At 48.8% G+C, this 26,806-nt stretch overlaps 1 protein-coding gene across 1 annotated transcript in view; it reads right to left on the reverse strand.

Moving 5' to 3' along the window:
• Window positions 1-26,806, reverse strand: part of GALNT18 (polypeptide N-acetylgalactosaminyltransferase 18) — a 342,951-nt gene that overhangs the window by 36,716 nt on the left and 279,429 nt on the right. The window contains exons 7-9 of the mRNA XM_032853479.1: window positions 20,506-20,691; window positions 12,628-12,765; window positions 7,363-7,458 (exon numbers count right to left, since the gene is read on the reverse strand). Coding sequence (XP_032709370.1) covers window positions 7,363-7,458; window positions 12,628-12,765; window positions 20,506-20,691 — 420 coding nt within the window. The remainder of the gene's footprint in view (window positions 1-7,362; window positions 7,459-12,627; window positions 12,766-20,505; window positions 20,692-26,806) is intronic.

The raw sequence follows: 26,806 nt of genomic DNA on the forward strand, positions 1-26,806 counted from the left end.
CTTCCTTATAACCAGGAACAGAGGAGTGCACACAGAGAGAACACAACACCACAGGAAGGGAGAGTTTTGCTGTCACAGCTACCCTCTTGGTGGCCAGCAACTCCCAGAAGCTAGCAGAGAGGCCTGAAACAGGGGGCAGAGCCCTCCCGACACCTTGGTTGTGGGCGTCTAGCTTCCAGAACTGAGACACAATGTAATATTTCTGCTGCTTGAGACACCCAGTTTGTGGCCTTTTGTGGTGGCTGCCTCAGGAAGCAGTACTGGGGCAAGTCCGCATGGTCAGACTGTGAATCTGCACGAGGATCTGCCTCACTCATGGCCTGGAGAGTTCCTCCACCTTTAGCCAACTTTGTGAACAGAGGAAGAGAAACATCTTACACCTGGAAATAAGGCAAACTGGGAGAGGAAGTCATCTACCCTTTTCACTATCATCCTGGGCCACTGTCTAACAAGCCCACCCAGGAGTATGCAGTTTTCCAAGACAAGGTGTTTGTGTTTGACTTTGCTATTTACTTTTTTTTTTTTTCTGCTATTTACCTTTTCATTAATACCCAGACACTAGAGCTAACCTCCAGATTTCTGCCTGGGTAGTAAAGATCACACTAAAGGCTATGGTTTTATTTCCCGATAGGGCATTAACCACTTTGGTATCTAATCTAGCAATCTTATTCTGACACTGTTTTTAGAAAATGCTGGCAGATCCTGATCTCCTCAAATGCTCTCCGTGCCTGCTTAAACTTCTTCCTAGTTCCCCTATGAATGAATCAACTAAGTTGATATAAAAAATATATAGAAAATAACTTGTTTGGTTAATGGCGATGACTTTTGAGGATTGTTTATTATCTGCTTGATACAGATTCTTTCTGGCCTTCAAACTCCAAATGGATAAACTTAGAAATTTGAAAGGGGAAGGGAAGTGACTCTCAAGGTTGGCAGGATAAACTGAGTCAGCCTGCTGTCCTGCCTTCTTGATCTTTCTCCTCCTTCACCATTCTTGGCCCTGGTTGGCTGAAATCCGAGGCATGCAGCTCAGTCTGGCCACGCATGAAATTCTTAGGCGAGAGAAGAGTTCAAGTCCCAGCTGTGGTGAAGACTTGAGGATGAGAAAATAGAGGGGTTTGCCTCCAGCATGGGAGAATGGGAACTTAATGTGGGTAGGGACTTTTGTCCGGTTCATGACTTTCTCCCAGGGCCAAGAACACTCTCTGGTACATGGTGGACTCTCACTGATTTAAGAAGAAAAATGTAACGGATTAAAAAGTCATAGAATTCCAGGGTGGGAGAGCCCTTAGGGATTTCTTACCTTAAGCTTCTACATGATGTAGGAACTTTACATAATGCCCTTGGAGCTCACCAAACTTGACTTGGATGCCTCTGATGAAGGAAAGGTCACAGTATCATCTGTGCCAAGGACTGGGAAGGGTTTCTGTATACTCAGCCAAAAATCTGTGTCTTTGTAATTTTGGAAGTTTCCACGCCCCTCTTAAATCTGCTTCTTTCCAGGCTAAACAATTCCCATTCTCAAGGACATGGTCTTGAGTCTCTACCAATCTGGTAGAATAATAGCCAGTATCTAGGAAGCAGTGACTGTGTCCCAGGCTTGTTGTCTCAATGCTTTATGTTCATCGATTTTTAAAACTCTTGTAACAATATTGTAAGGTAGGTACTACTATAATATAGGTGAGGACATTGAGGCACAAGGAAATTTTGACACGTATTCAAGGAACCTGATTAGAAAGAGGTCTGGCTGGGATTTGAACCCAGGTAGTCTGCCTTTCAACATTTTCAAGTTTCCTATCATATGTGATGCTTGGGGAGGAATATGTGAGGTTTCAGAGAAGAGGTAAGAAGGACTGTCACCTGGGGCTGATCTTTACTCCCAGACAACAATGGGAGGTGGCACATCCATCCCCTAGAGTTGTGCAGTGCACCACCTGCACAACTGCACATGGCAGTCCCATTTGTGCACATGTGAACTTCCCTGGTCTCTCCTTGGCCTCTGTGGCCATGGTAACAAGAGAGATTTTTCTGAGAGCTGCCAGTCGGGGAAAATATCCCTGGAAATACATATTGAGGGTCTGATCTGAACCAAGTCTAGGAGATTCAGAGAATCCTCAGGGCCTGTGTTTGTCCATAATCCTCTTATGAGGTGTATCTCAAACTCAGGTAAGGTCCCTGAGCTCCTCCTTTTCTCATCCCCTCCATGAGCCAGGGGAGTTCTTAGGGGCCAGGAGATACCTGTGGGAAGGATTTCCAGTCACAAGCTCTGCCTTATCACTCACCACTTATCCCCACACCTGTCTATCTCTGATGGATGGATTAATTCCACCAAGGACACACAGCCCATCTCCGGGAGGACTCTATCCTCTCAGGCTCACTGGGCAGACCAGACTCAACAAATCCTGCCACAGCCGAGTCCCTACACTGCCCCGTTCTGGGAAATGTGTTTGATCTGGGAAATGTGTTTGAGAGGTGGGCCTCCAGCCTCCTTGCCTCTGGGCACTAACAGCTGTGTACGTCAGCTGTGGGCCTGGTGGGAGAGTGTAACTGGGCCTCCATGTTCCCTGCACAGCCCAGTCATGTGACAACTGTGGCTTTGAGAAATGGGGAGGAGGACCCATGTCTTTAAGACTTGCTGCAGATGGGGGCGCCTGGGTGGCTCAGTGGCTTAAGCCTCTGCCTTCGGCTCAGGTCATGATCTCAGGGTCGTGGGATCGAGTCCCGCATTGGGCTCTCTGCTCAGCGGGAAGCCTGCTTCCTCCTCTCTGCCTCTCTGTCTGCCCCGCCCCTCCGCCTGCTTGTGATCTCTCTCTGTCAAATAAATTAAAAAAAAAAAAAAAAAAGACTTGCTGCAGATGTACCTCAAGAAGCTGGTTCATAAAGCACCAAGGGAAGGCAGCTCCCAGCCTTCCTGGCAAGCACAGCACAGACTCACAGCTTCTCAGGCCAGGTGAATTTCGGCAAGGAAGAACTGGAGGTAAGCAGGTAGGGCTAGCACACCTGGGTCCAAAGCTGGCCAGCCGGGCTTCCTCATTTGCAGAGAAGAACAGAGGCCCAGATGAGATGAATCGGTGGTGCCAGGGACCAGAATCGTCATTACCTTTGGGTAGAGGTGTTGACCGAGATGAGGAATGAGGAAGCCCAGGGGGATGATGGGCTCGATCTGGATGGTGCCTACACAGTGGTCTACAAATGTGGAATTCATTGAACTAAACACTTCAGATGTGTGTCCTTTAGTGTAAAACCATATCTCAATGAAAGAGTAAAACAAAATAATGACCCAGGGAGGGCTAAGGTAACACTGCAACTGTGTGGCAAGACCAAGCCTAGAACTCAGGCGTCCTGAACTCCCCCTCCACCTGTTTCCCCTACTCCATTGCATTTTTGCTGCCACAAAAACTCAGGGATACTCCATTAGTCTATGGGTAGGCTTTGACCAGGGCAGGAATCCATGGCACATGGCGCATGAGGTCAGGGAAAGTCAGTCCACTGTGGGCTGGAGCTAGACTCTTGAGGGCATATATACTGAGCAAGGCTCAGTGCATAATAATAATAACATAGCACTATAGCAGTATTATTAGCGAACACTCACTGAGCACTTACTATGCGCCAGGCACTATTTTAGATATTGGACATGTATTAAATCCCCACAATAACCTTTATGCCCTATACCAACATTAATCTGTATTTTACAGAAAATAAAATAGGTCCACACTTAAAACCTTGACCTTTTATAAAAACTTGACAACTAGAGCATGCCAAAGCTGATATTTGGACGCAGACAATCTGATTCCAGAATCCAGGCTCTTAACCACAGCACGGATGGCCCCATATTGAATCAGCAGCAGCTGGGAGACTGGGAGGCTTTGCCCAAGCTGACATCCACCTTCACACAGAGGAAACACTCAACATTCGTCCAGTGGTCCAGATAAGCAATAGCCCCGTAGATTTCCATATGGATTTGTTAAAGGCAAGTTCATTCACGGTCTCCTGGGCTGCAAGTATTAAGAAGCAGGCAGGGAATTTACAAAAACACCAAACGGCCTGGGCCCCGGCCACCTTGGCCCATACTCAAGAACAACATGGGGATTTTCTGAGCTGAAAACTCAGGTGCCCGACTGCATTAGTACTCAGGGAAATGCCGACTAAAACCACAGCGTGGTACTGCCACACCCCTATGTCTATGATTTAGAAATGATACAGATTTGCAGAGAATACTAAACGTTGACAAGGATGTGGAATGGCTAGAACTCTAAAGATATGGCTGGTAGGAGTAAAAATTGATGTAATTAATCTGGGAGACTGTTTCACTGAATGTTGGTTGACCGGGGCTGTCACAACAAAATGTCACCGGCTGGGTGGCTTAAACAACAGAATGTCATTTTCACACAGATTTGGAAGCTGGGAAGTCCAATATCTAGGTGCTGGTACATTCAGTTTCTAGTGAGAGTTCTTTTCTTAGCTCCTAACGGCCTCCTTCTTGCTGTGTTGTCACATGGTGGGGAGGAGAGGGGAGGGGGAGACACTGAGCTCTCTGTGTCTCTTCTTATAAGAACCCTAATTCCATCAGATCACAGCTCTACCTTCATAAACTTATTTGACCTTAATTACTCCCTTACTCCAAATGCAGTCCGGATTAGGGCTTCAACATATGAATTTTGGGGCAATACAATTCAGTCCATAGCATTCTGCCCCTGGACCCCCAAGTTCATTTCCCTCTCCCATGCAAAACATATTCGTTTCATCCCAACAGCCCGCAAAGTCTTAAGTCATTCCAGCGTCCACTCTCAAGTCTAAAGTTCAAATATCATCTAAGTATCCTCCAAGTCAGATATGTGTGAGGCTCAAGGTGTGATTTATCCTGAGGCAAAATTTCTCTCCATCCGAGAGTCTGTGAAATCAGAGAAAGTATTGTGCTTCCCACATACGATGGTGGAACAGACACAGGCTAGACCGGCACTTTCCAGAAGGGGGAAGTTGGTAGGAAAGGGGTGACGGGTCCCAGACTAGTCCAAAACCCAGCAAGGCTAATTCCATTAGGTCTCAAGGCTTGAGAATAACCTTCTTTGTTCTGATGCTCTGCCCTCCAGGCCCACTGGGGTGGCAGCATCACTCCCATGGCTCTGTGGAGTTGCCTGTGCCCTTGGCCCTCTGGGGTGGCCCTGCCAAGCTGCTCCCTGCTTTGGTCACACTCCTAAGGCACTGGGCAGGGTCATCCTGGCCCACTGAAACCAGAGAGGCAGGCCCACTCTTGCATGAGACAGCTTCGCCCCTGGGGCTAACGGGGTGTTGGCAGCACTGATGGTCTCCGAATGGCCCTCAGCATCATTCTTCCCCTTTCTTGAGGAAGAGGGCGTGCTCACAGCTACACAGCCCTACGTTCCTGCCTTGTGAAAGCCAAGAAATCCACCAGCCTGCCTTCATTCTGTCCTGCTCTCTCTTTCCTTCAGGCTGCCAGTCTCTGCTGTTACAAGCCCATCTTGATTTATGGCTTCTGCTGCTGAGATGGCTGACTCAGTCCATGAGTCCCACCATGGTCTCTTAGTCAAACAGTTGTTCAGCTACGCTCCGTTTTCTCTTCAGAACAAGCTTTCTCATTTTTTACGGTACGGACCGGCTGAGGCTAAATGAGGTCCTAAGGGTAGAGCCCTGATCCAGTGGGATTAGTGTCCCTTCAAGAAGAGACACCAGAGAGCTCACTCATTCTCTCTCTCCCTGCTGTGGGAAGACACACAGAGAAGGTAACTATCTGCAAGTCCTCAGAAAGAGGCCTCACCAGAAACCAGATCAGCCAGCACTTTGATCTTGAACTTTCCAGGCACCAGGATGGGGAGCAAATACATTCCCGAGGCGTTATATTACGGCAGCCACAGAAGACTACTACAGGCAGTGCGCGTTCGAAGCAAACATAGAGCAACCTTACGACTAGTGATTTGACCCCTAGGTATAAATCCACAAGGAATGGGTGCATACATGCACCAAAAGACAGGAACAAGGATGGTCATAGCAGTAGTATTCTTAATACTTTCAGGTGTCCCATGGCTGTAAATACACTGTCAATATGGTACATTCATAAAATGGAATATTACATAGTAATAAAAATCACAAAAGCAGAACAGAGGCACTTTACAAATATAACAGTGAAAGAAAGAAGCCAACGTGAGAAAGCGTACACCCTATAATCCTATTTGTATAAAATTCACAATCAGGCAATAATGCTCTTTACCTTCTTCTGGGTGCTGGTTATGTGGGCGTGTTTGCTTTGAAAGCTCACGAATCTGTACACCTACCATTTGTCTACTGTCTGTACTTATGCTAGATGTCAGTAATGAATTTACATAAAACTAGTCATCCATGAGAAATATCACAGCAAAAAAAAAAAAAGAAAGAAATATCACAGCATTGTAAGGATGGAGAATGAGATTCAGTACTGTGTGGGGAGGGGATAGTGTGATCTGCTGACCTGTGACCCTCCACTTGGTGCAGCCACAGCAGCTGGGTCCGCAGAAACGAGGAGCTGGTGGAGATCACAGCAGACAATCACCAGGGAGTCCCAGCACAGGACGCCGGTGACACACACATCATGATTGCCTTCAGTTGTGTGTTGAGACAAGTGATGACTCTTTTAAACCCGTAGTATAATTGCACAAATATACATATCTTCTATACTATCTTTGTAAAAACATCATTTGCGCTGCTGGAGGTAAGATAAGTAAACTCTGAAAATGGTGTCCAATCAGAACAGGTCAGTCTGTGGTGTTCATAGGCAAAGGTGGTCCACTGCACTTTGTTGAAGAGGCCATTTCTCTTGTCTGTGTTTCAGCATCCTCTTTGGATATCTGCAGCCTAGGCTGTGACTGGCCAATTTTTCCTAGGATAACGTATTTTCCTCATAGCTTCCCCACATTCTCCATCAGGAGAAGGTCACCTGGGCTAGCAAAGCTCTCGAGGCTATAAATTTTAGCAGCAGCTGTGATCTACTAAAGGGCAGAGCCCCGAAGGCCATAACTGGCATTCTGAGATGTCAGAGAGCTTGGGGGACCCTTGGGTTCCCTCCTGTTAGGGAAGGGCATAGGTGCCCAAAACAGGATTGTGATTTACCCATAGTCTCCCCAAAGAAGGCAGGTGTTCCTCTTTAGGAATTGATCACCTTCCTTGCTCCTCATCCCTGAGGATCCCGGCACAGCAGTATCTGCTATCCCAGACCCCTTCCAGGCAAGGCAGGTAGGACTCTCCCCTTCTCCCCATGAGCATATGGAGGCCCCCGGGCCTAGAGCAGCCACGAAAGGAGTTTAACCATCTTTCCCCAAGCCGGACAGACATGAATACACCCCCAGCAGGGGGCTCTCTCAGGGAACTCACCTGTGGTGTCATCCCATGGCAGATGTACACGATGGGAACGTTCTCTGTGTCTGGACCCTGATCGAGACACAAGTCGGTCTTCAGAGAGTTCTGCAGCTGAATGCCAGAGGAGGGGCGGCCACACCAAAGAGAAAGGAGCAGAGAAACAAATGCATTAAATCAGGAGAAGCCAGCATTCCACAGAGACAGGCTCCATTTCCATAATCAACCCGAGGTCCCTTGAATACTGTGGAAAGCAACAAGCACCAGCTTTTGCCTGAATAAAGGTGCTGAGGGAAACCCAGCTTCATGTGAAGGAGAGCTGTTCTCATGTTGTTAAAAGGTAAGTGGAGACAGTGTAGGTAAGAATAAAAGATACACACACACAGAAGATGATGCTCGGGGTGCACCCCCCTCCATTTCCACAGGGGTGACACCAGGGCTTCCAATAGTCTCTGGAAAGAAGTCTTTGCTCTGGAAGGTTGGGGGAAGTTGGGCAACATGTTTGCTGCTTTCAGGTCTGAGATGTCCTCTGGGACCAGGTCCTCTCTGCCCCCTGCAGATCCAGCAGTGGCTGGCCTGGCCCCACTGGTGCCCAGATGACAAGGATGTTCCAGAGTGGGAGTTCTGGCAGGTGAATAAGAGAGAATGGGACCAAGGGAGTAGGAGAAGAGAGAGTTATCTCTTACCCTCACCTGCAGGCACATAGCAAACAACAGAACCAATGCCTCACCATGTCAGGTAAGAAAACCAGTATCCAATGTCCCTTTCTGGCAGAAGCCCACTCCCAGACCCTGGAAAGGACAGCTTACAGTCCCCATGGCCCTGTTTACCAGCCACAGATGAGGAGACCATGGTGGGCACCAACAGGCAGTTGGGAATGAGTTAATAATTCTCTTTCTTTTTCTCGCTCTCCTCCATCCTTCTCTTTCTGGAATGGAACCATCTCATCATCCTCTTATTCCGTGCTAGAACTCTCAGTGAGAGAGTCAGTGGTCCGTGGGTGGCGGCCGCTAGAATCGTGAGGCCATTTAGATTGGGTCTGGGGGATCTGCTGGGCCAGGTGTAAGCAGAGAAACCCAGCTGTGGCCAAGGAAGAGATGAAGCATGAGATGGAATTAGAGACACTGTGCCCTGCTCTGGCTTTGGTGGCCTCCCAGCACTAGTGCCCATGCCCAGCTCTACGTCAGTTCCTGTGCGCATATGCAAGGTGGTGGCGTTGTTCCCCACCTTGACTTGAGCTAGCTTATATAGGTCTTGTTAGCTTCGAAGTGCTCTGTTTAGAACAGGACACAGATACTGGAATTCAGGGAAGACCAGGGCAAAGGACCGCAGGTGGGTCATCTATTCAAGGAGGCCAGAGACTGACAGCGGCTGAGCATCCATGGTCTTGATGACTTGTGGCAGGAGTGCAGGGAACCCATTGAAGGGGTGCAAAACGGCATGACCATAGGCCCATGTGTGCTCCCAGCATACCTTGTTCTTGATAGGGAAAGGAATAGAGTCAAATCCCTTTCTTGAGCTTTCTCACCTCTACCGGGTGAAGGCACTTCAATCTCAGACTTGCGGTTTGGAGGTTCTGAAGAATTATAAACGTGAGCCAGCTCCCGAGGCAGAGGCCCCAGAAACATCCATGCAGCAAATCCTCTTCTGTAAAACAACTACGTGGCTTGCCTTTGTGAGGGAGCCCATATCAACGCACTCTGGACTTCTCCTGCAGCCCGCAGAGAATCGGGTGTTGCATCTAAAGCTGAGAGCTGTAATCCATTAATGAGACCTGCTAATGGCAGTCGCAGGGAGAAAGATCCAGAAAGCCCTGATGTCAGCCTTGGCTTTCTGCTGGGTTCTCAAAGCCATCCTCTGGGTGAGGAGGTAGGCGGTGCCTTTCGATAAAGTCCCCCCGGCTCTATGTCATCCCTCCCCCGTGAAGCAGGTGGTCTTTGATGCTGTCGGGAGTGACAGGCTGGGATGGAATCCTGGCTCCAGCTGTGTGGTCTTGGACGAAGAACACAGCTCCTTCTTGTCTGTTTTCTTCTCTCTAAAGTAGGGATAATACCAGTGACTGCCTCACAGGACTGTTAGAGGAGGAGTAAACGTAAGCATATCCACAAGTAGGGAGCACCGGGCCTGACAAATGGCAAATGCACAGTAATTGTTCAGTACTCCTATGACTGCTATGACCTTGCTGACAGCCACTCAGGGCAGCCGGCCGTTATGGCTGCATCTATGTGCCAGCCACCGCATGAAGTGCTCGCTGCGTGTCCCCCCACCTCTCCCTCAGAGGAATCTGGCCAGGTCGGCGACATTCTATCTTTGAAGGATGAGGAACTGTAGAGTAGCCAGAAGGTCTGCCTGACCTCCTTGTGTGTGATGCCACGCCCGTGGCATGGACCCTTCCCCATGTCACCTCTCCTTATGCCTTCTATTTGTCTGGCTAAATGCACCTCCTCCTTTGGTTCTCAGCTTCTCTGTCACTCCGGAAGTCTCTCCTGACCCAAGCTTGGGTGTCAGGCCGTGGCCCCGTGGTTTACCAGCGCCTCCATTTATCTTACTGCTGCATTTAGCGTGCTTGGTTCTTGTCCCTTCTTCGAGTGCCTGTCTCCACCGTCTGACCAGGCTAGGTCTGAGTCTTTCTCATTGTCTCAGACATGGGCCAGTCCTGGCCCACAGTAGACAGTAAATACACACATGGGATGAATGAATGAAGGCAACGAACAAATGAATGGCATTCCCAAACGAATGATGTTAGGAAGCAGACAAGCAGCAAGTTCTTTCCGTCATGCAAATGGTGACAATCCTGAGACTGTGAAAAATGCCCCCCTGAGATGGTATGATTACAGCTTTGAAGGTTTTGTAAATGGTTGAGATTACACACAGAGTAAGTGGCAAAGCTAACATTCCAGAAGCCGGGCGTGTCTGTTTCTAGATGCTGCTTCATCTCTGCTGTCGCACTAGAGCTGGGATTGATTGAAGAACCCCGCCTCTTGGACGTGGGGCTCAGTGATCCAGGGGAAACTCATGCCCACACAATGGGGCCCATAGGCCCTTCTGCCCACAGGAGTCATTAATGGAATCTGTTAGCAGATAAGTGGCCAGGGCTCTAGACTTGAACCTGGCCCCACTGAGAGTCCCAGGAAGTTACTTGACCTGAGCAATGTAGTTTGGCCTAAGATGGAAAGGAAAGGGTAGAAAGAAACTCTACCCCTGAGAAGACATCTGGTCTCTGCATTTTAGAATAAAAATAATCACTAGGAAGAATGATTCAGCCTCAGCAAATCCTTGCTCTTATGGCTGTATCCTGCTTTGCCCATCTTCACCCTAGTGCCCCCATTAGGAGTTCATTATGATCCTTGACAAGCAAGCGTGGCTCTGCTCTGTCAGAGCCCGGCCCGTGGAAGAGCCAGAAGGGAGGGGAGGCTGGCAGGGCCCTGAGCAGCGGCTGGCAGATGAACACGGGGTGCCGGTGGTGGTGGTTGTCAGACACCTCCGCCAGCCCCAGGGATGGCCAGCACTGCTCAGCCCTTGGGGATGATGAGAGAGTGGCTTTTCAGCCACTCTGAGTAAAAACAGCTCAAATTATGGACTCAGTCAGATCCATACCACAGCCCTGTATATGCCACTTACTATTTGATCAGCTAAAGGTTTCTGGGTGTGGTGGTAAGAGGGTTCCACGGTAAACCTGTTGTACATGTCATTAAGATGAGACCCTTCTGCTTGGAAGATGAGAATGCTTTGGCCAAGACCCAGAACTTGAATGGACACACACACAACTCCCCTCTTTAAGTAATAGTTGGTGGCATGGGCTGAGAAGTTTTCCAGTATCCAGATTACCCCAGCCTGAGAAGTCAACTGTGCCATGGAAACTCTTGTGGGAGGATATGACTGCTTCCTACAGGTTGGCCTGTTAGACAGCTGAGGTCTGAGGAGGTTGGGGGGATTCCTTGGATCCTGGCTCTGTGCCCTGTAGAACCCTAGGATGTCAGAGTTGGGAGGCCTGCAAAGAATGTGGAGGCCAGTCTGTAGCTAGCATTCTTCTTCCCCTCCCAGACAGAGGCTCTGCCCATTATATTCCTGCGGAGGCAGGCCTTGAACTTGGTTCTGATCACGGCTTATCCAGGGAAGAGGCCGCAGTTCTTCCTTTGAGTTTCATGCTAGGATATCAAAAAGGTCTGAGGGGATGCTCTCCAAAGGAGGAAGCAGAGTGATTTCAGAAGCTGATGTCTTAGGCTCACTTTCTCTGCTGATGACCTTTGTGAACATGGGAAGATCACTTTGCCTTTCTGTTTCCTCATCTGTTCCATGATGTCAGTATGTAGTTTTGAGGGCTTATAACTGTCAGCAGAAAAGCTCTATGTGTTAAGGAAGCAAAAACCAGGTGAGGTATCAAAAAACCAATCAGGTATCATTGAAAATACTTCAAGAGTTGAATGATCCTGGGAACATTGGGACAATAGTAGAGATTACCATATTCAAAGCATTTTAACCTTAGACAGAACATACAAATTGCCAGGATATATAATATATTTATATATCTTATTTTTCTACTCTAGGAGCACAGTATTATTTTGCCTCATTTAACAGAGGAAGAAGCCAAGACCCACAGATGTTAAGACACTTGACTAAGAAGTGGCTTGGTCAAGATTGGAACCAGGTCTGTCTGGATCCAAACCCTGTGCCTTCCATTGGGGTGACTGCTCTGTGCTAATCAACAGGTGGTCCTAAAACATCCTTCAAAATACAATGAACCCAGGAAGGTTGTATTCCAGAACTCCTTTCCTGGAAGCCATGTGTGTGAGTAGAAAGCATAAGCCCTTAGATGGGGGAGGCATGCAGGCTGGTTGCTAGAACCTCAGGCACCCATGCTGGGGGACAGCGGGTGTTCATTATGTTATCTTGTCAGTCTACCCTAACCACAGGTATTTGTTTTATTAAGTAGAACATGAAGGTTTGAGGCTAGAGCTAAATTGCTTAAGACTGTAAAGGAGAGATTTAGAACAAGGGAACAGAGGTTCGAGTTATAACACCAAAGGCTGTCTCGCGTCCACTGGTCTACCAGATGTCCCACATAGGAGGCTGCCTCTCATCTGCTGGTCTACCAGAGGTCCCTACATGGGAGGTTGCCTCTAGTTCACTGGTCTACCAGAGGTCCCACATAGGAGGCTGCCTCTAGTCCTCTAGTCTACACATGGGAAGCAGAAGCCCCCTTCTCTCCTTTCCTCTGACCCCACACCTCTGCCTGGCCTTGCTTTCTATGCCCACATGAAGCCCCAGGGGACACTTCCTTACCACCCCATAGGCGATGATGTCCGAGTACATCCTCATCTCTGGGTACACACTGACCAGGTACCACCGGAAGGTCTTGCACTGCAGCTGTTTCCTCAGAGCCTTCCTCGCTGTGATGTCCCCGATGTCGATCCCAGAGTCCTGCAAGGGCAAGCAAATGCAGAGCTCCAGCTACCAGCAGGACACCGCTTCTCCCCAGATCTCCCCGCCCAGGCTCCTGGGCACTGTCTAGTGAAGGAAGGATGCGGGGACTTAGCTCATTCATTTCCCCGCATTGTACGTAACCCCATGACTATCCCCACGTGGGCACTGAAACATGAGGGCTGCACGGATGGGGACTATCATCCAAGGCCATTGAAAATAAATGAAAAAAAAGGAAAGAAAAGAAAAGAAAAAGCTGGGGCCCAGGTGTAGGTGAAAGATACTGAAGCATACAGTTGGAGGTTTTTTCTATCTTATGATATGAGACAAGAGGTTCTGAGCTGTTAGTTGGGGGAGAGAGAAAGGGGAGAGTTGAAGATGGAGTCATACTAATTCAAATTCTATTCCTAATCATTGTAACAGCAAAGGCTTGTCAAACACTTGCGGAGCGCGAGGTTCCATCCTCCATGAGACCTGCCCCGGGGTTTACATTTATGTGCAGTGCCCCATTTGCAGAGAGGTTCTGTGACATCTTGCCTGAAGTCCTACAGCTGATAAAAGGCAGAGCTGAGACTTGAACCCCAGAGCCTGCCCTTCTGCCTGCTAAGACCCAAGTTCTTAGTGTAGAGAGTACTTGGGTCTGTCACTTCCTGGGGATATCAGTAAGGTGGACCCTAAGCCATCACCATACACCAGGCAAGGAGTAGTAATGGAGACATGGAGGTGTTCTTGAGTTAGAGAGAGGGAAAAGTCCCCACATTTCTTGTGGTCCCAGAGCCGAGGGGAAAACACGGAGTCCCTGCACACCAGCCCTGCACTGGGCACAGGACCAGGCAAAGAGGGGCTGAAGCCAGAGCAGAGGATGGCGAGGAGTCTCTGCAGCTGGGAGTCCGATGGAGACTCAGCGACTTCTTAGAGGATGACACCACAGAGCCAGGGACCAGCCAGGTCCAGTGGTATCTCACGAGACACTAGCCCAGCATGGAGGGAGGGGAGCAAAGGGAGATGCAGCTCTCTCTCACTGACGTCACAGCTCACGTGTTGGCTGTGGGAACCCCCGGGGTTCTAGGGTCAACTCTGGGGTCAAGTTCCTGGGCTTGGAAAGATAATGAAATGGACATTTAATGTGTCTGAGAAAAATCACAAAGATGGCTGCTGCATGTGTCTGCCCGTGATTGGAACAAAGTATTTGGTATTAGATCAGGGGGGCTCGAGGAACAACCAAGTGTAGATACAGAAGAAATACATTTATTTTTGCCCACCAGAATTTAGGCAATATAAAAATACAAAAATTGGAACCGACTATGGCCCGAGGGTTCAGGTTTCAGACTGCAAAGGTACAATGCCAGTGAGGACCTTCCTTCTGAGGATGTCTTGATGACCGCATCTATGACTTGCCTACTCCTCAGCTCCGGCCCAGAGCCCTCCCACCAACTGCTATTTGGCATTTCTCTGCTGGATTCAGGAAACATGTTTGACTGATCTCCATGCCCTGACCTACTGCTGAGCTGAGCTATGGACGAGACCAGGTTGAGAATGTTTGAGTCTCGAATGTAGCAACTGGCAATAAATGTGACCTCCTCACTCCCTCCACCTCTGACCCCAAGGGATCTGTTAAGTTTTAGCTCTTTGAACTTCTCTGCACCTTATCCTTATCTTGCAAACCTATTTGCCAGGGCCCAGGCCTTCCCTCTTCACGGGTATAATTGCCTTTACATGAAAACAAACTAACACTGTGTCTCAGTTTTTATGGGAAGCCACTAGAAGCTAGAAGAACCTGACCCTGGAAGGCCTCCGTGTTTTCTTAAATTCTGGGTTCTCATGGGAAAAATTTCTTTCTATGCTCAGGATCAAGGGACAGTTTGTCTCTCGCCCTATGACTTCATGGAAGGTGGAAGAACTATCCATCAGGGGTCCATTTCCACTTTAACTTCCAGGAGACTCTAGGATCAGAGCTTTGCTCAACTTATATTTCTGGTTATCATGGCCCTTTTCTCTTCCTATTTATTAGTTGACTTTTGCCTTGCTGTTTTAATGGTTCAGCGTCTGTACCATGTATTTATTATAAATTGCATCAAACTCTTTTCAGATTGGTGTTAGAAATTGAGAAATAAACAAATATTCTCAGAGAGGGTCACGTTGGCCCTTATTATTAAAAAAAAAAAAAACCACAAAACATATCTTCCCCCTTTGCCAAATACTCAATGGGTTGAATAGTGAGTGTCTGCTGCAAAATTCGTGTCTAACCAGAACCTGTGAATGTGGTCTTATTTGGAAATAGGATCATTGCAGGCAGAATTCAGATCTGTGGATGAAATCAATTGGGTTTGGGGTGAGCTCTAAATGCAATGACTGGTATATTCATAAATCAGAGGAGGGGAGGTTTGAACACACAGAGACATAGAGATGGGGGCCAAGATTGGAGTGATGCATTTACAAACCAAGGAATGCCAGGAGCCACCAAAGCTGGAAGAGGCAAGAAATATCCTCTTCTAGAGCCTTCTGAGGGAGCACAGTGTCACCAGCACCTTGATGCTGGGCTTCTGGGCTCCAGAACTGTGAGAGAATCAAATTCTGTTGTTGAAAGCCACTTGATGTGTGGCAATGGGTTATGGCAGCCCTTGGAAACGAAAACACTCAGCCACACAAAAAGCTGTATTCCTGGGGCACCTGGGTGGCTCAGTTGGTTAAAGTGGCTGCCTTCAGCTTGGGTCATGATCCCAGAGTCCTGGGATCAAGCCCCACAATGGGCTCCTTGTTTGGTGGGAAGCCTGCTTCTTCCTCTCCCTCTGCCTGCCATTCTGCCTACTTGTGCTCTCTATCTCTGTGTCAAATAAATACGTAAAATATCGAATTAAAAAAATAAAAAGCTATATTCCTGCCTGTGTGTGCGGCCACAAGCACAATCTCTTTTACAGCCAGACCCGAAGAAGGGCTGTCAGCTCCCCACCATCACACAGCCTGTCTTTGGGCAAGAGGAAGCAGGGGTGGGTCTAGAGTTCCCGAACCCCGGGTGAGAAAGCACTGATGCTTTGCTGCAGGCCCACTTTCCGTTTGTCGATGAGCAAACTGATTTTCAATCAAAGCAGACGGGATCCCAGAGCTGGCAGCTCTTCCCACCTTCCAAAAGCTTGGGACCGAACGTGGCGAGGAAGCGGATGGGAGAGGCAGCTCTGGCTGGTACACAGCCTGGGGAGGACTGGGCACAGAAGGCAAGCGGGGAGGATGGCGGCCCGGCAAGGGCATTTTAAAGCTGGGGTGGGAAGGCCCGGGCGTAAACAAGGCCAGCCACAGCAAGAGCTAATACTTAGCTGGTGACTTTGCTATGGGCCGAGCACCGATCAAAGTCTTTACGTAGACTAACTTATCTAATTCTCAAGGCAGCCACTGGGCAGGGTCGACGGGGTCCAGCTCCCTACCTACAGCTAGGATGCTGCAGACAAAAGGGGAAATCAATAGGAAACAGATGTCCTTGTGGTTGAGCACAAGGTACTGGGACACCACCCCATCAAGGGCAGCTGGGGACACTCTTGGGGAAAACACAGGGGGTGGGTGTTGTAGCATCCACACTTCCTCCCTCTTCTTTCTTTGTCAGTTCATCTTCAGTACGTGTCAGGCGTTGTCTTAAGCTCTCTGCATACTAACAGGAAGAAGATGCAGACTTTGCCTGAAAGGAGGATCTGGAAGATCCAGACAAGTCAAAAGTCTCTCTGCACACAGTGTGCAGAGAGGGAAGCTGAGGGAGAGCTGCCCTATGGGGCAGCCAGGATGGGAGGGGGCGGTGGGGGAAAGTGAGGGTGAGCAGTAACGGAAGGCTTCCTGGAGTAGGTGATGCTCAAGGTGAATTTGGAAGGACTAGCAGGATGCGCTAAACTAGTATTACTCAAACTTGGCAGTCCTAAACCACCACCCAGAAAGTTTTTAATGGATTCTGGCACCACTAGGCATCTACTCATCAGAATCTTTAAGGATGAGACCCAGAAGCAGTATATTTAAAGCTCTTCAAGTCATTCTGATGCAGTTGGTCTGCAGATGCGCTTTTAGGAGTTACTGACCCAAGGAGAAAGGAATGGCACATACTGCCAGCAGATCCATTTGTTAATAAAGCATCAGGGAGGCTTTCCTGAGCCCTGACCACATGCCTGCGTTGTGCGAGGCCTGCTGGCACAAAAGGGAAGAACACGATCTGTCCCCAGAAAGCCTCGAGTCTCAGGCAGTGGTTCCCAGCCCTGGATGGACATTAGAATCCCCGAAGAGCTTTCCAAAAAATGATCCCTGGTCCCCTTCCAAACCAATTAAGTCATAATCTCTGGGGCTGGAGCACAAGGGATTTTAAAGTTCTGCCAGATTTGAGAGCCCCTGGTTTAACGAGAGAGAGAGAGAGACTTTTATACAACAGAACATTCTTTTACACAGCGATGATGCAATGACAGAGACATGCAGGCAAAGGGGGCATTTTCTCCCACTGAGGCTGACTTCCTAGAGGAGGAGTCTCGGCGCTGAGTCTAACTGGGTGGAGGGAAATGGGGGAAGGTGGAGGTTGGGGAAGAGGCCAAGGGCAGGGAATGCATGCAGAGAGGACAAGATGCGCAAATGCACGGAGGCCAGAAACAGTGCGGAGCGGACTCGGGCATTCTCTCTGGCTGTGCCGGCCGCGGAACTCCGGGACAGAATAGGGGAAAGGGACTAGAGATGGCGTGGAGAAAGCATGTCAAACAACAGGCTTAATGCCTGAACTTGTGCACCGTGGAGAGTCCTTTAAAGATTTTAAGCAGGGCAATGACGTGGTCCCTGTGAGGTTCTTTGTTTGTTTTTTGTTTTTTAAAGATAACTTTGGGTAGTACAGAGGATAGATTTGAAGGTGATAAGGCTTGAGCCAGGGAAACCAGCCCAAAGCTCTTGCAGAGGAAAAGACAAGGCTTGAACTCAGACGTGATGGGGTTGGGAAAGGACAGGATAGGGCTCGGTGACGGGCTGGGAATGTGGCTTGAGGGAAAGAAGGATCAAAGGAAGATGCCCAGTTTCAAGCTTGTGGATCTGGGCAGATAGATGGTGGTATCCCAAACTGTGGTGAGGAGGGAGAACAGGAGCAGCTCTGGGCGGAGGGGAGGATGTTCTCTGTTTTGGCAGACTCCGTCTCAAGTGCTCAAGGGAGCAACCAGGAGATGTGCAGCTGTAGGTCTGAAGCTGAAGGCACAAGTCAGGGCTGCAGATCTTAGTTCGGAAGTCATCAACAGATACAAGCACCCAGGAACAGAAGGGGCCACCAGGGAGATGAGGTTTAATGAGAGCGGTTGGCCAAGGATGGATCCCTGGGTACATGTGAGCATCCAAGGGAGGTGAGAGTTGCCCACAAGGAAAATAAGAGCAATCAGAGAAAGATGGGGGTGTACTGGGCTGTGGCATCATGGAGCCAAGTGAGTACAGAGTCTCAAGGGAAAGGTGGGATCTTGTAGCTTAAAGACTTTAAAATGTCCATTAAGCAGTTAGGATGCTTCGTCACAAGCAGTTTGGGTGCAGTACTGAGACTTCAGAAGTGAATGGAAGGGAAAAGGTGTTGACCCTTTCCAGAAACCTGAGAAGAGTAAGGAGAGGGTATCTGGACAAATCAGGGAATGTGGGGCAGGCGGGGGTTGGGTCAAGGGATAGACTTTTAGAAAACACACTGACCTCTTCCTTTTCCGCCTGAGGCTTTGTCCTGGACTCTCCCACCCTGCATCTGCTTTTCTTGAGTTCACTCCCCTCTCCTCCCACCCACCCGACTGGGTTTGAACTACCCCTCTGAGGAGTCACAGACACACACTGAGTTTCATCATTCTCCAATTACTTTTCTCACTTGCTTCTCTGCCGTTCATTGGATTTACTGTCCATTTCCACATTCCAATTCTGGCAGCAGCAATGAGGGGAGAAGTCTAAAATGTTTGCAGCTTTGGGGTGCGGAGAGAAGGTGGTCGGACTATGGACAGGACTCTGCTAAGGGACTGGGGATCTATGGTGCTTTATTGCTAGGTTCCTGGGGGACTTTCCAAGCATTCTTAACGTTTTGCTATCAGAGGACACCCACAGAGGCACTCAGCATGCTCCCCAGAATACTGTGATCCAACGCCCACAGCCACAGATGGGTCCAGAAGGTACTGCTGTTTCCCTAGAAACACTCCCACTGTCAGGGATGCAATCCTGGGGCTGGTTCATCAGGGTTGCCCGCACCCTGGCTGGTACTTCTTGACTCTTCATTCTTCTCTCTGCTGCTGAAATGTCACTGGTTGTGGGCATATACGTCCCAATGCAAGCCTGCTCCCCCATGATGGTGGTGGGGATGGGGAGCTGCCTAAAAGCCCCTGCCCATGGCCCAGCCTATTTTCTCGGTCCACTCAGCCAGAGCAACATTAGATGAGTGGAGAGATCGGGGAATGGGGACTTCATATGGAAACTTCAGGCAAAAATCAACCATTTCCCTATTAGGAAGGAAGAACTAAAGCCTTTTAAAGGACTCCCAAGGGGAAAGAAGGAGGTCATGCAGTCAGCAGCTGTCTCAGATAGACACTGCAACATAAGCAATGATCTCCAGGCAGGCAGGCCGGTGAGCAGGTGGGGAGCCCGTGGCTGGCATCTGTTGGGTTCTCCCAACTCAGTGGTCCAAGGTCATTTCCATATGACACATGGCAAGGCTGAACAAATCTACTAGAGAAATATTGCTTTTTCTCGGGCACTCCATAAGTGTTAGTGGCAAGAGGGATAGAGGACAGTGGCAGGCAACAATGAAATTCTGTGAAGGTTAGGAAGAGCTGAAAAGTGTCTCCTCCTGAGGATCCTTGAAAGGGTGCAACCCCTCCCCAGGCACGTGGGTCAAGATATCTCAAAGCCATGTGGACATTCCTTAGTGCTCTGGTCAAAGGTTCAATGGAGAAGCCTGAATCCAGTCTACAGGGAGATTAAGGTGCGTTTTGTGAATTCTGGTAATTTCTGGTATATTTATATAGCAGAGAAGCTGAGGACCTGGGAACATGAGGTAAACTTGGAACCATCTGCTCCAACATTTTCATTTATTTAGTTAGTTTAAAAAGATTTTATTTATTTATTTGAGAGAGAGAGAGAGAGAACAAGCATGAGCAGGGGTAGGGGCAGAGGGAAAAGGGAGAAGCAGACTCCTCACTGCATACGGAGACTGATGCGGGGCTCAATCTTAGGACCCTAAGACCATGACCTGAGATCATGACCTGAGTCAAAGTCACACACCCAACTGACTAGGTCACCGAGGCGCCCCCAATTATTCTTACTTAAAATGAGGATACTGATGGGGCGCCTGGGTGAGACCATTGGTTAAGTATCTATCTGACTTTTGGTTTTGTCTCAGGTTGTGATGTCAGGGGTCGTGGGATCGGGCCCACATCGGGCTCTGCCCTCAGCATGGAGTCTGCTCTCCTTCTGCCCCTCCCCCACTGCCTGCGCTCTCTCTAAAATAAATAAATCACACACACACAAAATATGAGGATACTGAGGGCGGAGAGAAGTCTTCTTTTAAGCATGCTGCCCAGGGACAGGTGTGGGGAGACACTTCTTAGTGCCTCACGGTCAGCCTCTTTTCTTCCACACGTGCTACCTTCTGGGGCTGAGAAGCTACTCTAGCACGGATCACAAGACTCTGGTTGATCCATGGGAAGAAGGGTTTAGACCCATATTTTTTGTTTTTGGTCCCCCCTCTGCAAACCCCGAAACCCCATCTCCACAAGGGCTTCCTACCTCCTGGGGTATGTTCCAGGCCATGTAGACATGGCTTTTAAACTCGTCCATCCAGACTTCAGCCACCCTAAGGGCATTCCTGCGGACGTGGGCCGTGAGGTCCTCGGTGTAGGGCTTGTGGGCTCGCTCAATGTGGGCAATCCGGGAGCAAGGCAGGACCTCCACGCTGCCGCCACACTGCCATACCTGTAGGGGACACAAGAGCCACTCATCAGTGTCCAGATCTGACTCTAAGCCACTAAACCAGATCAGCCTGAGCAAGGACAGCTCCAGCTCTCTTCACCTTGTCTCTCAGGCCACGGTCGGCAAAAGCAGTGAGCTCTACCTTATTTGTACTCCTCTAGCAGGAAGATGATTGAGTCTGTTTCTATCTTGTTTCTTGTTGCCATGGATTTACCAGCAAAGAATTAATGTGCTTTCTCTTCCCATTCCTTCTACTGTGCAAAGAAGAGATTAAACATTTTTGTGAACAAAGATCTGGATTCTCCTTGCCCCTGGTGGAAAAGTTAACAAAAATCTTCAGAATGGTCTCTGCTGCTGTGCTTGACATAGAAGAAGCAGCAGAGAGAGACAGCATCAGAGGGGGAGAGATACAAAGAAGGGAATCATGCAAAGCTTCTCATTGACCTCAGTGACTAAGAGCTTGGACTAGATGCAATTGGATTTAAAAGAAAATAGAGAAAAATGATCTTCTATTCTAGGTGTCGAGGGACAGTGTCTTGGAGGTCTTTCCATGATCATTCCAGCTATTCTGAACTTTGAATGTTCTGGAACATGCGTGTCCTTTTGTGCCCTTAGGCTTTTGCCCATTTTAGGTGTCATTTTAGAATGCCACTCCTTCTCCAGCTGAAAAAATATCATCTCTCAAGATCTTGGCCCTATGACCTCTCTGTTATGGGGTCTTTGTGCAATTCCTGGGGGCAGAGCCAACTGCTCCCTCCTCTGGTCTCCAAAGCTCTTGCTCTCATGACTTCCTGCTTACCTCTGAGTCTCCCTCTCTTCCTCACTCTGTGCTCCCAGATGGAAGAACAGTATCTCACTTAGTTCTTGTCTCCTAACAAGTTCTTGTCACTTAGTAGCTTAGTTCTTGTCACCTAACAAAAGGCCTGGTACATAAAAGTACTTTGTAAGTCCTTATTGAATAAATACATGGCTGATGGTGTTTAATCACTCAATCAATAAGTGATCAATGCTTAATAAATATGGGATGAATCTGAAACACTGGGCCAGAGCTGATGAATGAGGCTTCTGGGGGAACACAATCATCATCTCTGGGTGGACAGCAGAGGTCTCTTGTCAGGTCCTGTCAACTGGACGATTTGGTAGAAAATGTTCACACTTAAAACGTGTATCCATCAACGACCATAGGACTTCATCCAAGATAAAGTCAGCTTTGTTTTCTCTTTCTGTTTTTTATTCAAGTATAGTTAGCATACAGTGTCATGTTAGTTTCAGGTGTGCACTGTAATGATTCAACAATTCTATACATTTCTCAGTGTTCATCAAGATAACTGTACTCTAAATTGCTGTATGAGTTCTAGTAGTTTGGGTGTGGAGTCTTTTGGGTTTTCAATATAAAGAATCACGTCATCTGCAAAGAGAGAGAGTTTGACTTCTTCATTGCCAATTTGGATACATTTTATTTCTCTTTGTTGTCTGATTACTGTTGCTAGGACTTCTAATACTATGTTGAACAAGAGTGGTGAGACTGGGCATCGTTGTCGTGTTCCTGATCTCAACAGGAAGGCTGTGAGCTTTTTCCCATTGAGGATGATATTTGCTGTGGGTCTTTCATAGATAGATTTGATGAAGTTCAGGAATGTTCCCTCTATCCCTCTTTGAAGCGTTTTAATCAGGAACGGATGTTGGATTTTGTCAAATGCTTTTTCTGCATCAATTGAGAGGACCATGTGGTTCTTCTCTCTTTTCTTATTAATTTGTTCTATCACATTGATTGATTTGCGAATGTTGAACCATCCTTGTAGCCCAGGGATGAATCCCATCTGGTCATGGTGGATAATCTTTTTAATGTGCTGTTGGATCCTGTTTGCTAGGATCTTGTTGAGAATCTTAGCATCCATATCCATCAGTGATATTGGTCTGAAATTCTCCTTTTTGGTAGGGTCTTTGCCTGGTTTGGGGATCAGGGTAATGCTGGGGGTTTTGAAGGGGCAGGGGGTAGGAGGTTAGGGGAACCAGGTGGTGGGTATTGGAGAGGGCACGGACTGCATGGAGCACTGGGTGTGGTGCAAAAACAAGGAATACTGTTATGCTGAAAAAAAATTAAAAAAAAAAAGTAAAAAAAAAAACAAAACTGTACTCTAAGGTCAGCTCTGGATTTTGCTTAATTACCCCGGAGTTAGGAAGAGAATGCCTTTTCTTCCGCCTGTCTGTTTCACCCCAGTTGTCTAGTTGCTCTGGGCGGTCAGAGTTGGAAGGCAACGGATCACTTTTCCATTTTCTGAGCTTGTCTTGCATTTAGTATAATATTTAGAGCAAATGGAAAGGAAACAAGCATTCCCACTGGGTGTCTGCCGTGTGCCAGGTACTGGACTGTGCCTGTGGGCAGGTGGCACACTGTGGTGGTGATGAGGAAAGGACTTGGAACCAGACTACTTGGATTTAAATCCTGGCTCTGTTTCATGCTAGCTGCATGACCTTGGGTGAGTCACTCGATCTTGCTGTGTTTCAGTTCCCTCCTCTCAGATGGGGATTATGATAGCGCCTCTCTCATGAGGCTACCGAGGAGATTAAAGTGATTGTATACAGAGTGCTTCGGAAAATGCCTGGGACATAAGAAGCATGCCATCAGCTCAGCTGTTACTATACAAATTATATTCAGCAGGATCTTCAGAATAACCCTGTGAGGGAGTGGTTGATGTCTCCAGTTCCAAATGGGGAAACTGAGGATAAAGGCTATCCCTTGGCCAAGGCCACACAGCTGGTACTGAAGGGAAAAGGATCTGTTTGAGCCCCACGGAAGCTCACCAAAGAGAGGAAGCCATGGAAGGCCCCAGGCTGTGCACGTTCATGTCCATGACCTATACATTCTGGGGACCTTGCTGACTTCCAATTCACTGGGCTCAGATTGGCAATGAGAGCCTGTGAATACTGTGAATATGTTATTGACAACACAAAGAGTCGGGTAATTATTCTTTGCAACTGGAACAGAGGCCATCACTTGACGTATTTCAGCAACACAGCCCAGAACATGACTCGTAACAAAGCTCTTTTATTACAAGACCTGTTTCTCAAAGAGCCGGTTCACCATTTCACGTTAGAGTGGGCGCCTCAGCTGTGCCTCTGATCAGAAGGGTGGCGGCCGCCCGTCCCATCCACCCTAGTGCACAGTCAAAGGAGCGGTGTGATCTCAGTGGCGGGCTCTCGAACCCACTCCTGTTTTCCTTCATTATGGCCACGGCCCTTGTCCAGACCCCTGTTATGGCTCGTCTGGACCCTGCAACAGCCTCCAAACAACTGATCTCCTTCCTGCCTTCCTCCTCCTGTCTCTTCTCCACCCAGCAGCCAGAGCAGTCTTTGGAAGGTATAAAGGGGATCACACCCCCCTGTACTTTACCAGCACAGCCCCAAGGCTCCTGAGGCTCCTGGAGCCTGTCCTTGCTCAGCCCCCTCCACCCAGGGCTTGCTTCCCCATGCACTCCATGTCACAGTCATGCTGACCGTTCTCACTCCCTCCAGCATGCTGGGCTTCTGCACACACAATTACGTACTCCACCCCTGCCCAGGGTCTCCTTCCAACATGGGCCAAACAGTACCCAGGACAGATCACCGGTTTCCCGCAGAGGTGGGGCTGGGCTGGGAGGGAGGACATAGTATTTGAAAACACTGCGTTGGAGCCAGTGAGAATTAAATTAAAATATTGTGCTTCTGGCCCCTGCTGCTGCGCCACCTTCAGCAGGTGACTTCTCTGCCTGAGCCTCCATGTTGTCCTGGGGAGGAGGGGGATGTGTTCAACCCTGGGTCTGCTTCAGTCTGAGCACCGGCAGTCAAGGGGGTAGGGGCAGGACACCTGAGCCCATTCTGTCCCCGCTGTGCACCTGCTGAGGGGTGACTTTGGGCCACTTAACCTCTTGTCTATGAAACACGCACAGCAGAAGTCATTTCCGCACGGGGATGTGGGCTCAGGAAGCCCCTGAGTATGCTATTATTTTCTAAAAACCTTATAATTGCTGCTCTTTAGCTCTCCTGGACATTCACCTTCTGGGAAAAATATAACTGCAGAGGACTCCCATGTCTGGCTGAGCCCACCAGACAAGAGACAGGCTGCCTTCCAGAGTGACTGGCTCAATGTGGAGCAGTGCACCAGGCTCCTCCCCAGAGACTGAGAGCCCTTGTTAACCTAGAGGTCATCCCTGCTCCTCCCTCCTGTGCAAAGGAACTCATCGATGGAGAAGATGATAGCATCTGTCTAGACGTCAGCCTTTGGGTTCCCAGCGGTCTCTGGGGACAGGAGCAGAAGATGTAGACCCAGCAGGTTTGGCCCGCCACCTCTGGACCCTGCCCAGTGACACTGAGACAAACAAGAGGAAGCCCGCGTTCTCTGACCCCCAGATGATGAGCGGCTCTGGGGACCAATGACTCGATGCACAGAGATTCTCAAGTCTTCCCTACAGGGGATCTCAGAGACCCTCTCATGGATGGTAGGCAAAGAATAGGAAAGAAAATCACTGGCATTTGGACCTTGTGGAAGATGATATCATGAAACTTCCGTGGAGGCGTGGGAGGGACAAGGGATGAGGAAAGGAGTGAAGGGGAGCTGTGCCTTGGACACGTCACAGTTGGCAGGAGGTAGAAAGACCTAAACCAGAAGGAGGCTACAGACAGGAAGGATTATGCCAGAGAAGCAGGGCCACTGGATGGAGGCCAAAGATGTGGGAGACAGTGATGGCTTAGCCTTGCAAGTTCCAGTGGGTGAGGGTGCCAAGGGAGGGAGGGCCAGGAAGGTGGGCACCAAAGACATGGCCAAGAAATGAAGGTCAAGTGTTAGTAACCAAGAAGGCTGATGAGGTCACCTCATCAGGAAGCACCTACAAGATAGAGAGCTTGATTTTTACATGGGGGACATGTGAGCCTGGCCTGGTAGAATAAGTGAGGCCCGTGCTCGGTCCTATGGGCACTGGGGACACCTGACACACGTCAGCCCTGGATGTAGGCTGGATCTTATGGCTCCTGGATGGGCACTGGGAAATAGATTTCTTGACCACATCAAATTCTCTCCTGTCTCTGTGCCTTTGCTCCTGCTATTTCCATCTTTCTGGAACAATCCCCCCCCCCCCACTTGTCATCCAGCTCAAATATTACTTTCTCTGACCGCCCATTAGGTTCCCCTCGGAATACTTACCAGGCCCCACCCTTTCTCTCAGTAACACTTACTCACAACACTTCCATTTAGGTATTTACTCTTTTGATGTCTTTCTCCTGCTTCCTACTAGACTATAAGCTCCGGGAAGACAAGGATCACATTGCATACACCAGCCCCAGGCATTTAGTATACATCCAATAGTTGTTACTTCACTGAGTGATTCCTGCAATCCGAGAGTCCCAGGCTTTCACGGACTACGGAAAGCCAGTTTTAACTCGCTCAGCTGGATCCCCTAATAAAGGCCATAAACATAAAATGTGGCCAGATTTTACCAAACACAATGACTTCCTTCAAATCCAAGCGGTTTTTCAGCAAAGCTCTGACATTTAAGTGCACGCCGCTGTAACCGGAGAGAGTCACTTTGGCTGCAGAGCTTAAATTAACGTTGTAAAACCTGGCAAGTCATCAAATGAGCATGGTGGAAAGCAGGTCGCTTCATCTTGTGGAACCCCAAACTCCCTGCAGAGAGAGCCCTCCACCTGGCCAGTGCTTGCATACACCCGCAGAGGAGCCCCTGGCTTTCTCCCAGGTGGGGCCAAGAACCGGAAGTAGACGAAGTAGATGGTAAACAGCAGTCACCCGGTGTGGAGGAAAGTCTCACTCACCATCAGCCCTTCCCAGAGCAGAGAGCTCTAACCCTATTATTGTTTCCAGAAAGGCTTGGAGCATCCACGTGGGAACGATCAGGGAAGGCAGGTCTTGGGGGCTGATGGAGAGGGTTTGAATCCTGCCTCTGTCACACATTAGCCTTTGACTTGAACCTGTCTTTGGATGTCAGTGGCCTTTTTGTTGGGGATCATGATGCCCTGGCAGTTTAAGCGAGATGTTCTATGAAAAGCTCCCACTAGCAAAGACAGGCATGTGGTGGGTTCTTAGGGAAGGTCAGGTTCTTTTCCCTTTCCAGGACTGGTTGCTGCT

This window comes from Lontra canadensis, unplaced genomic scaffold (genome assembly GCF_010015895.1).
Source record: "Lontra canadensis isolate GAN:19392208 unplaced genomic scaffold, GSC_riverotter_1.0 scaffold7, whole genome shotgun sequence".
NCBI lineage: Eukaryota > Metazoa > Chordata > Mammalia > Carnivora > Mustelidae > Lontra > Lontra canadensis.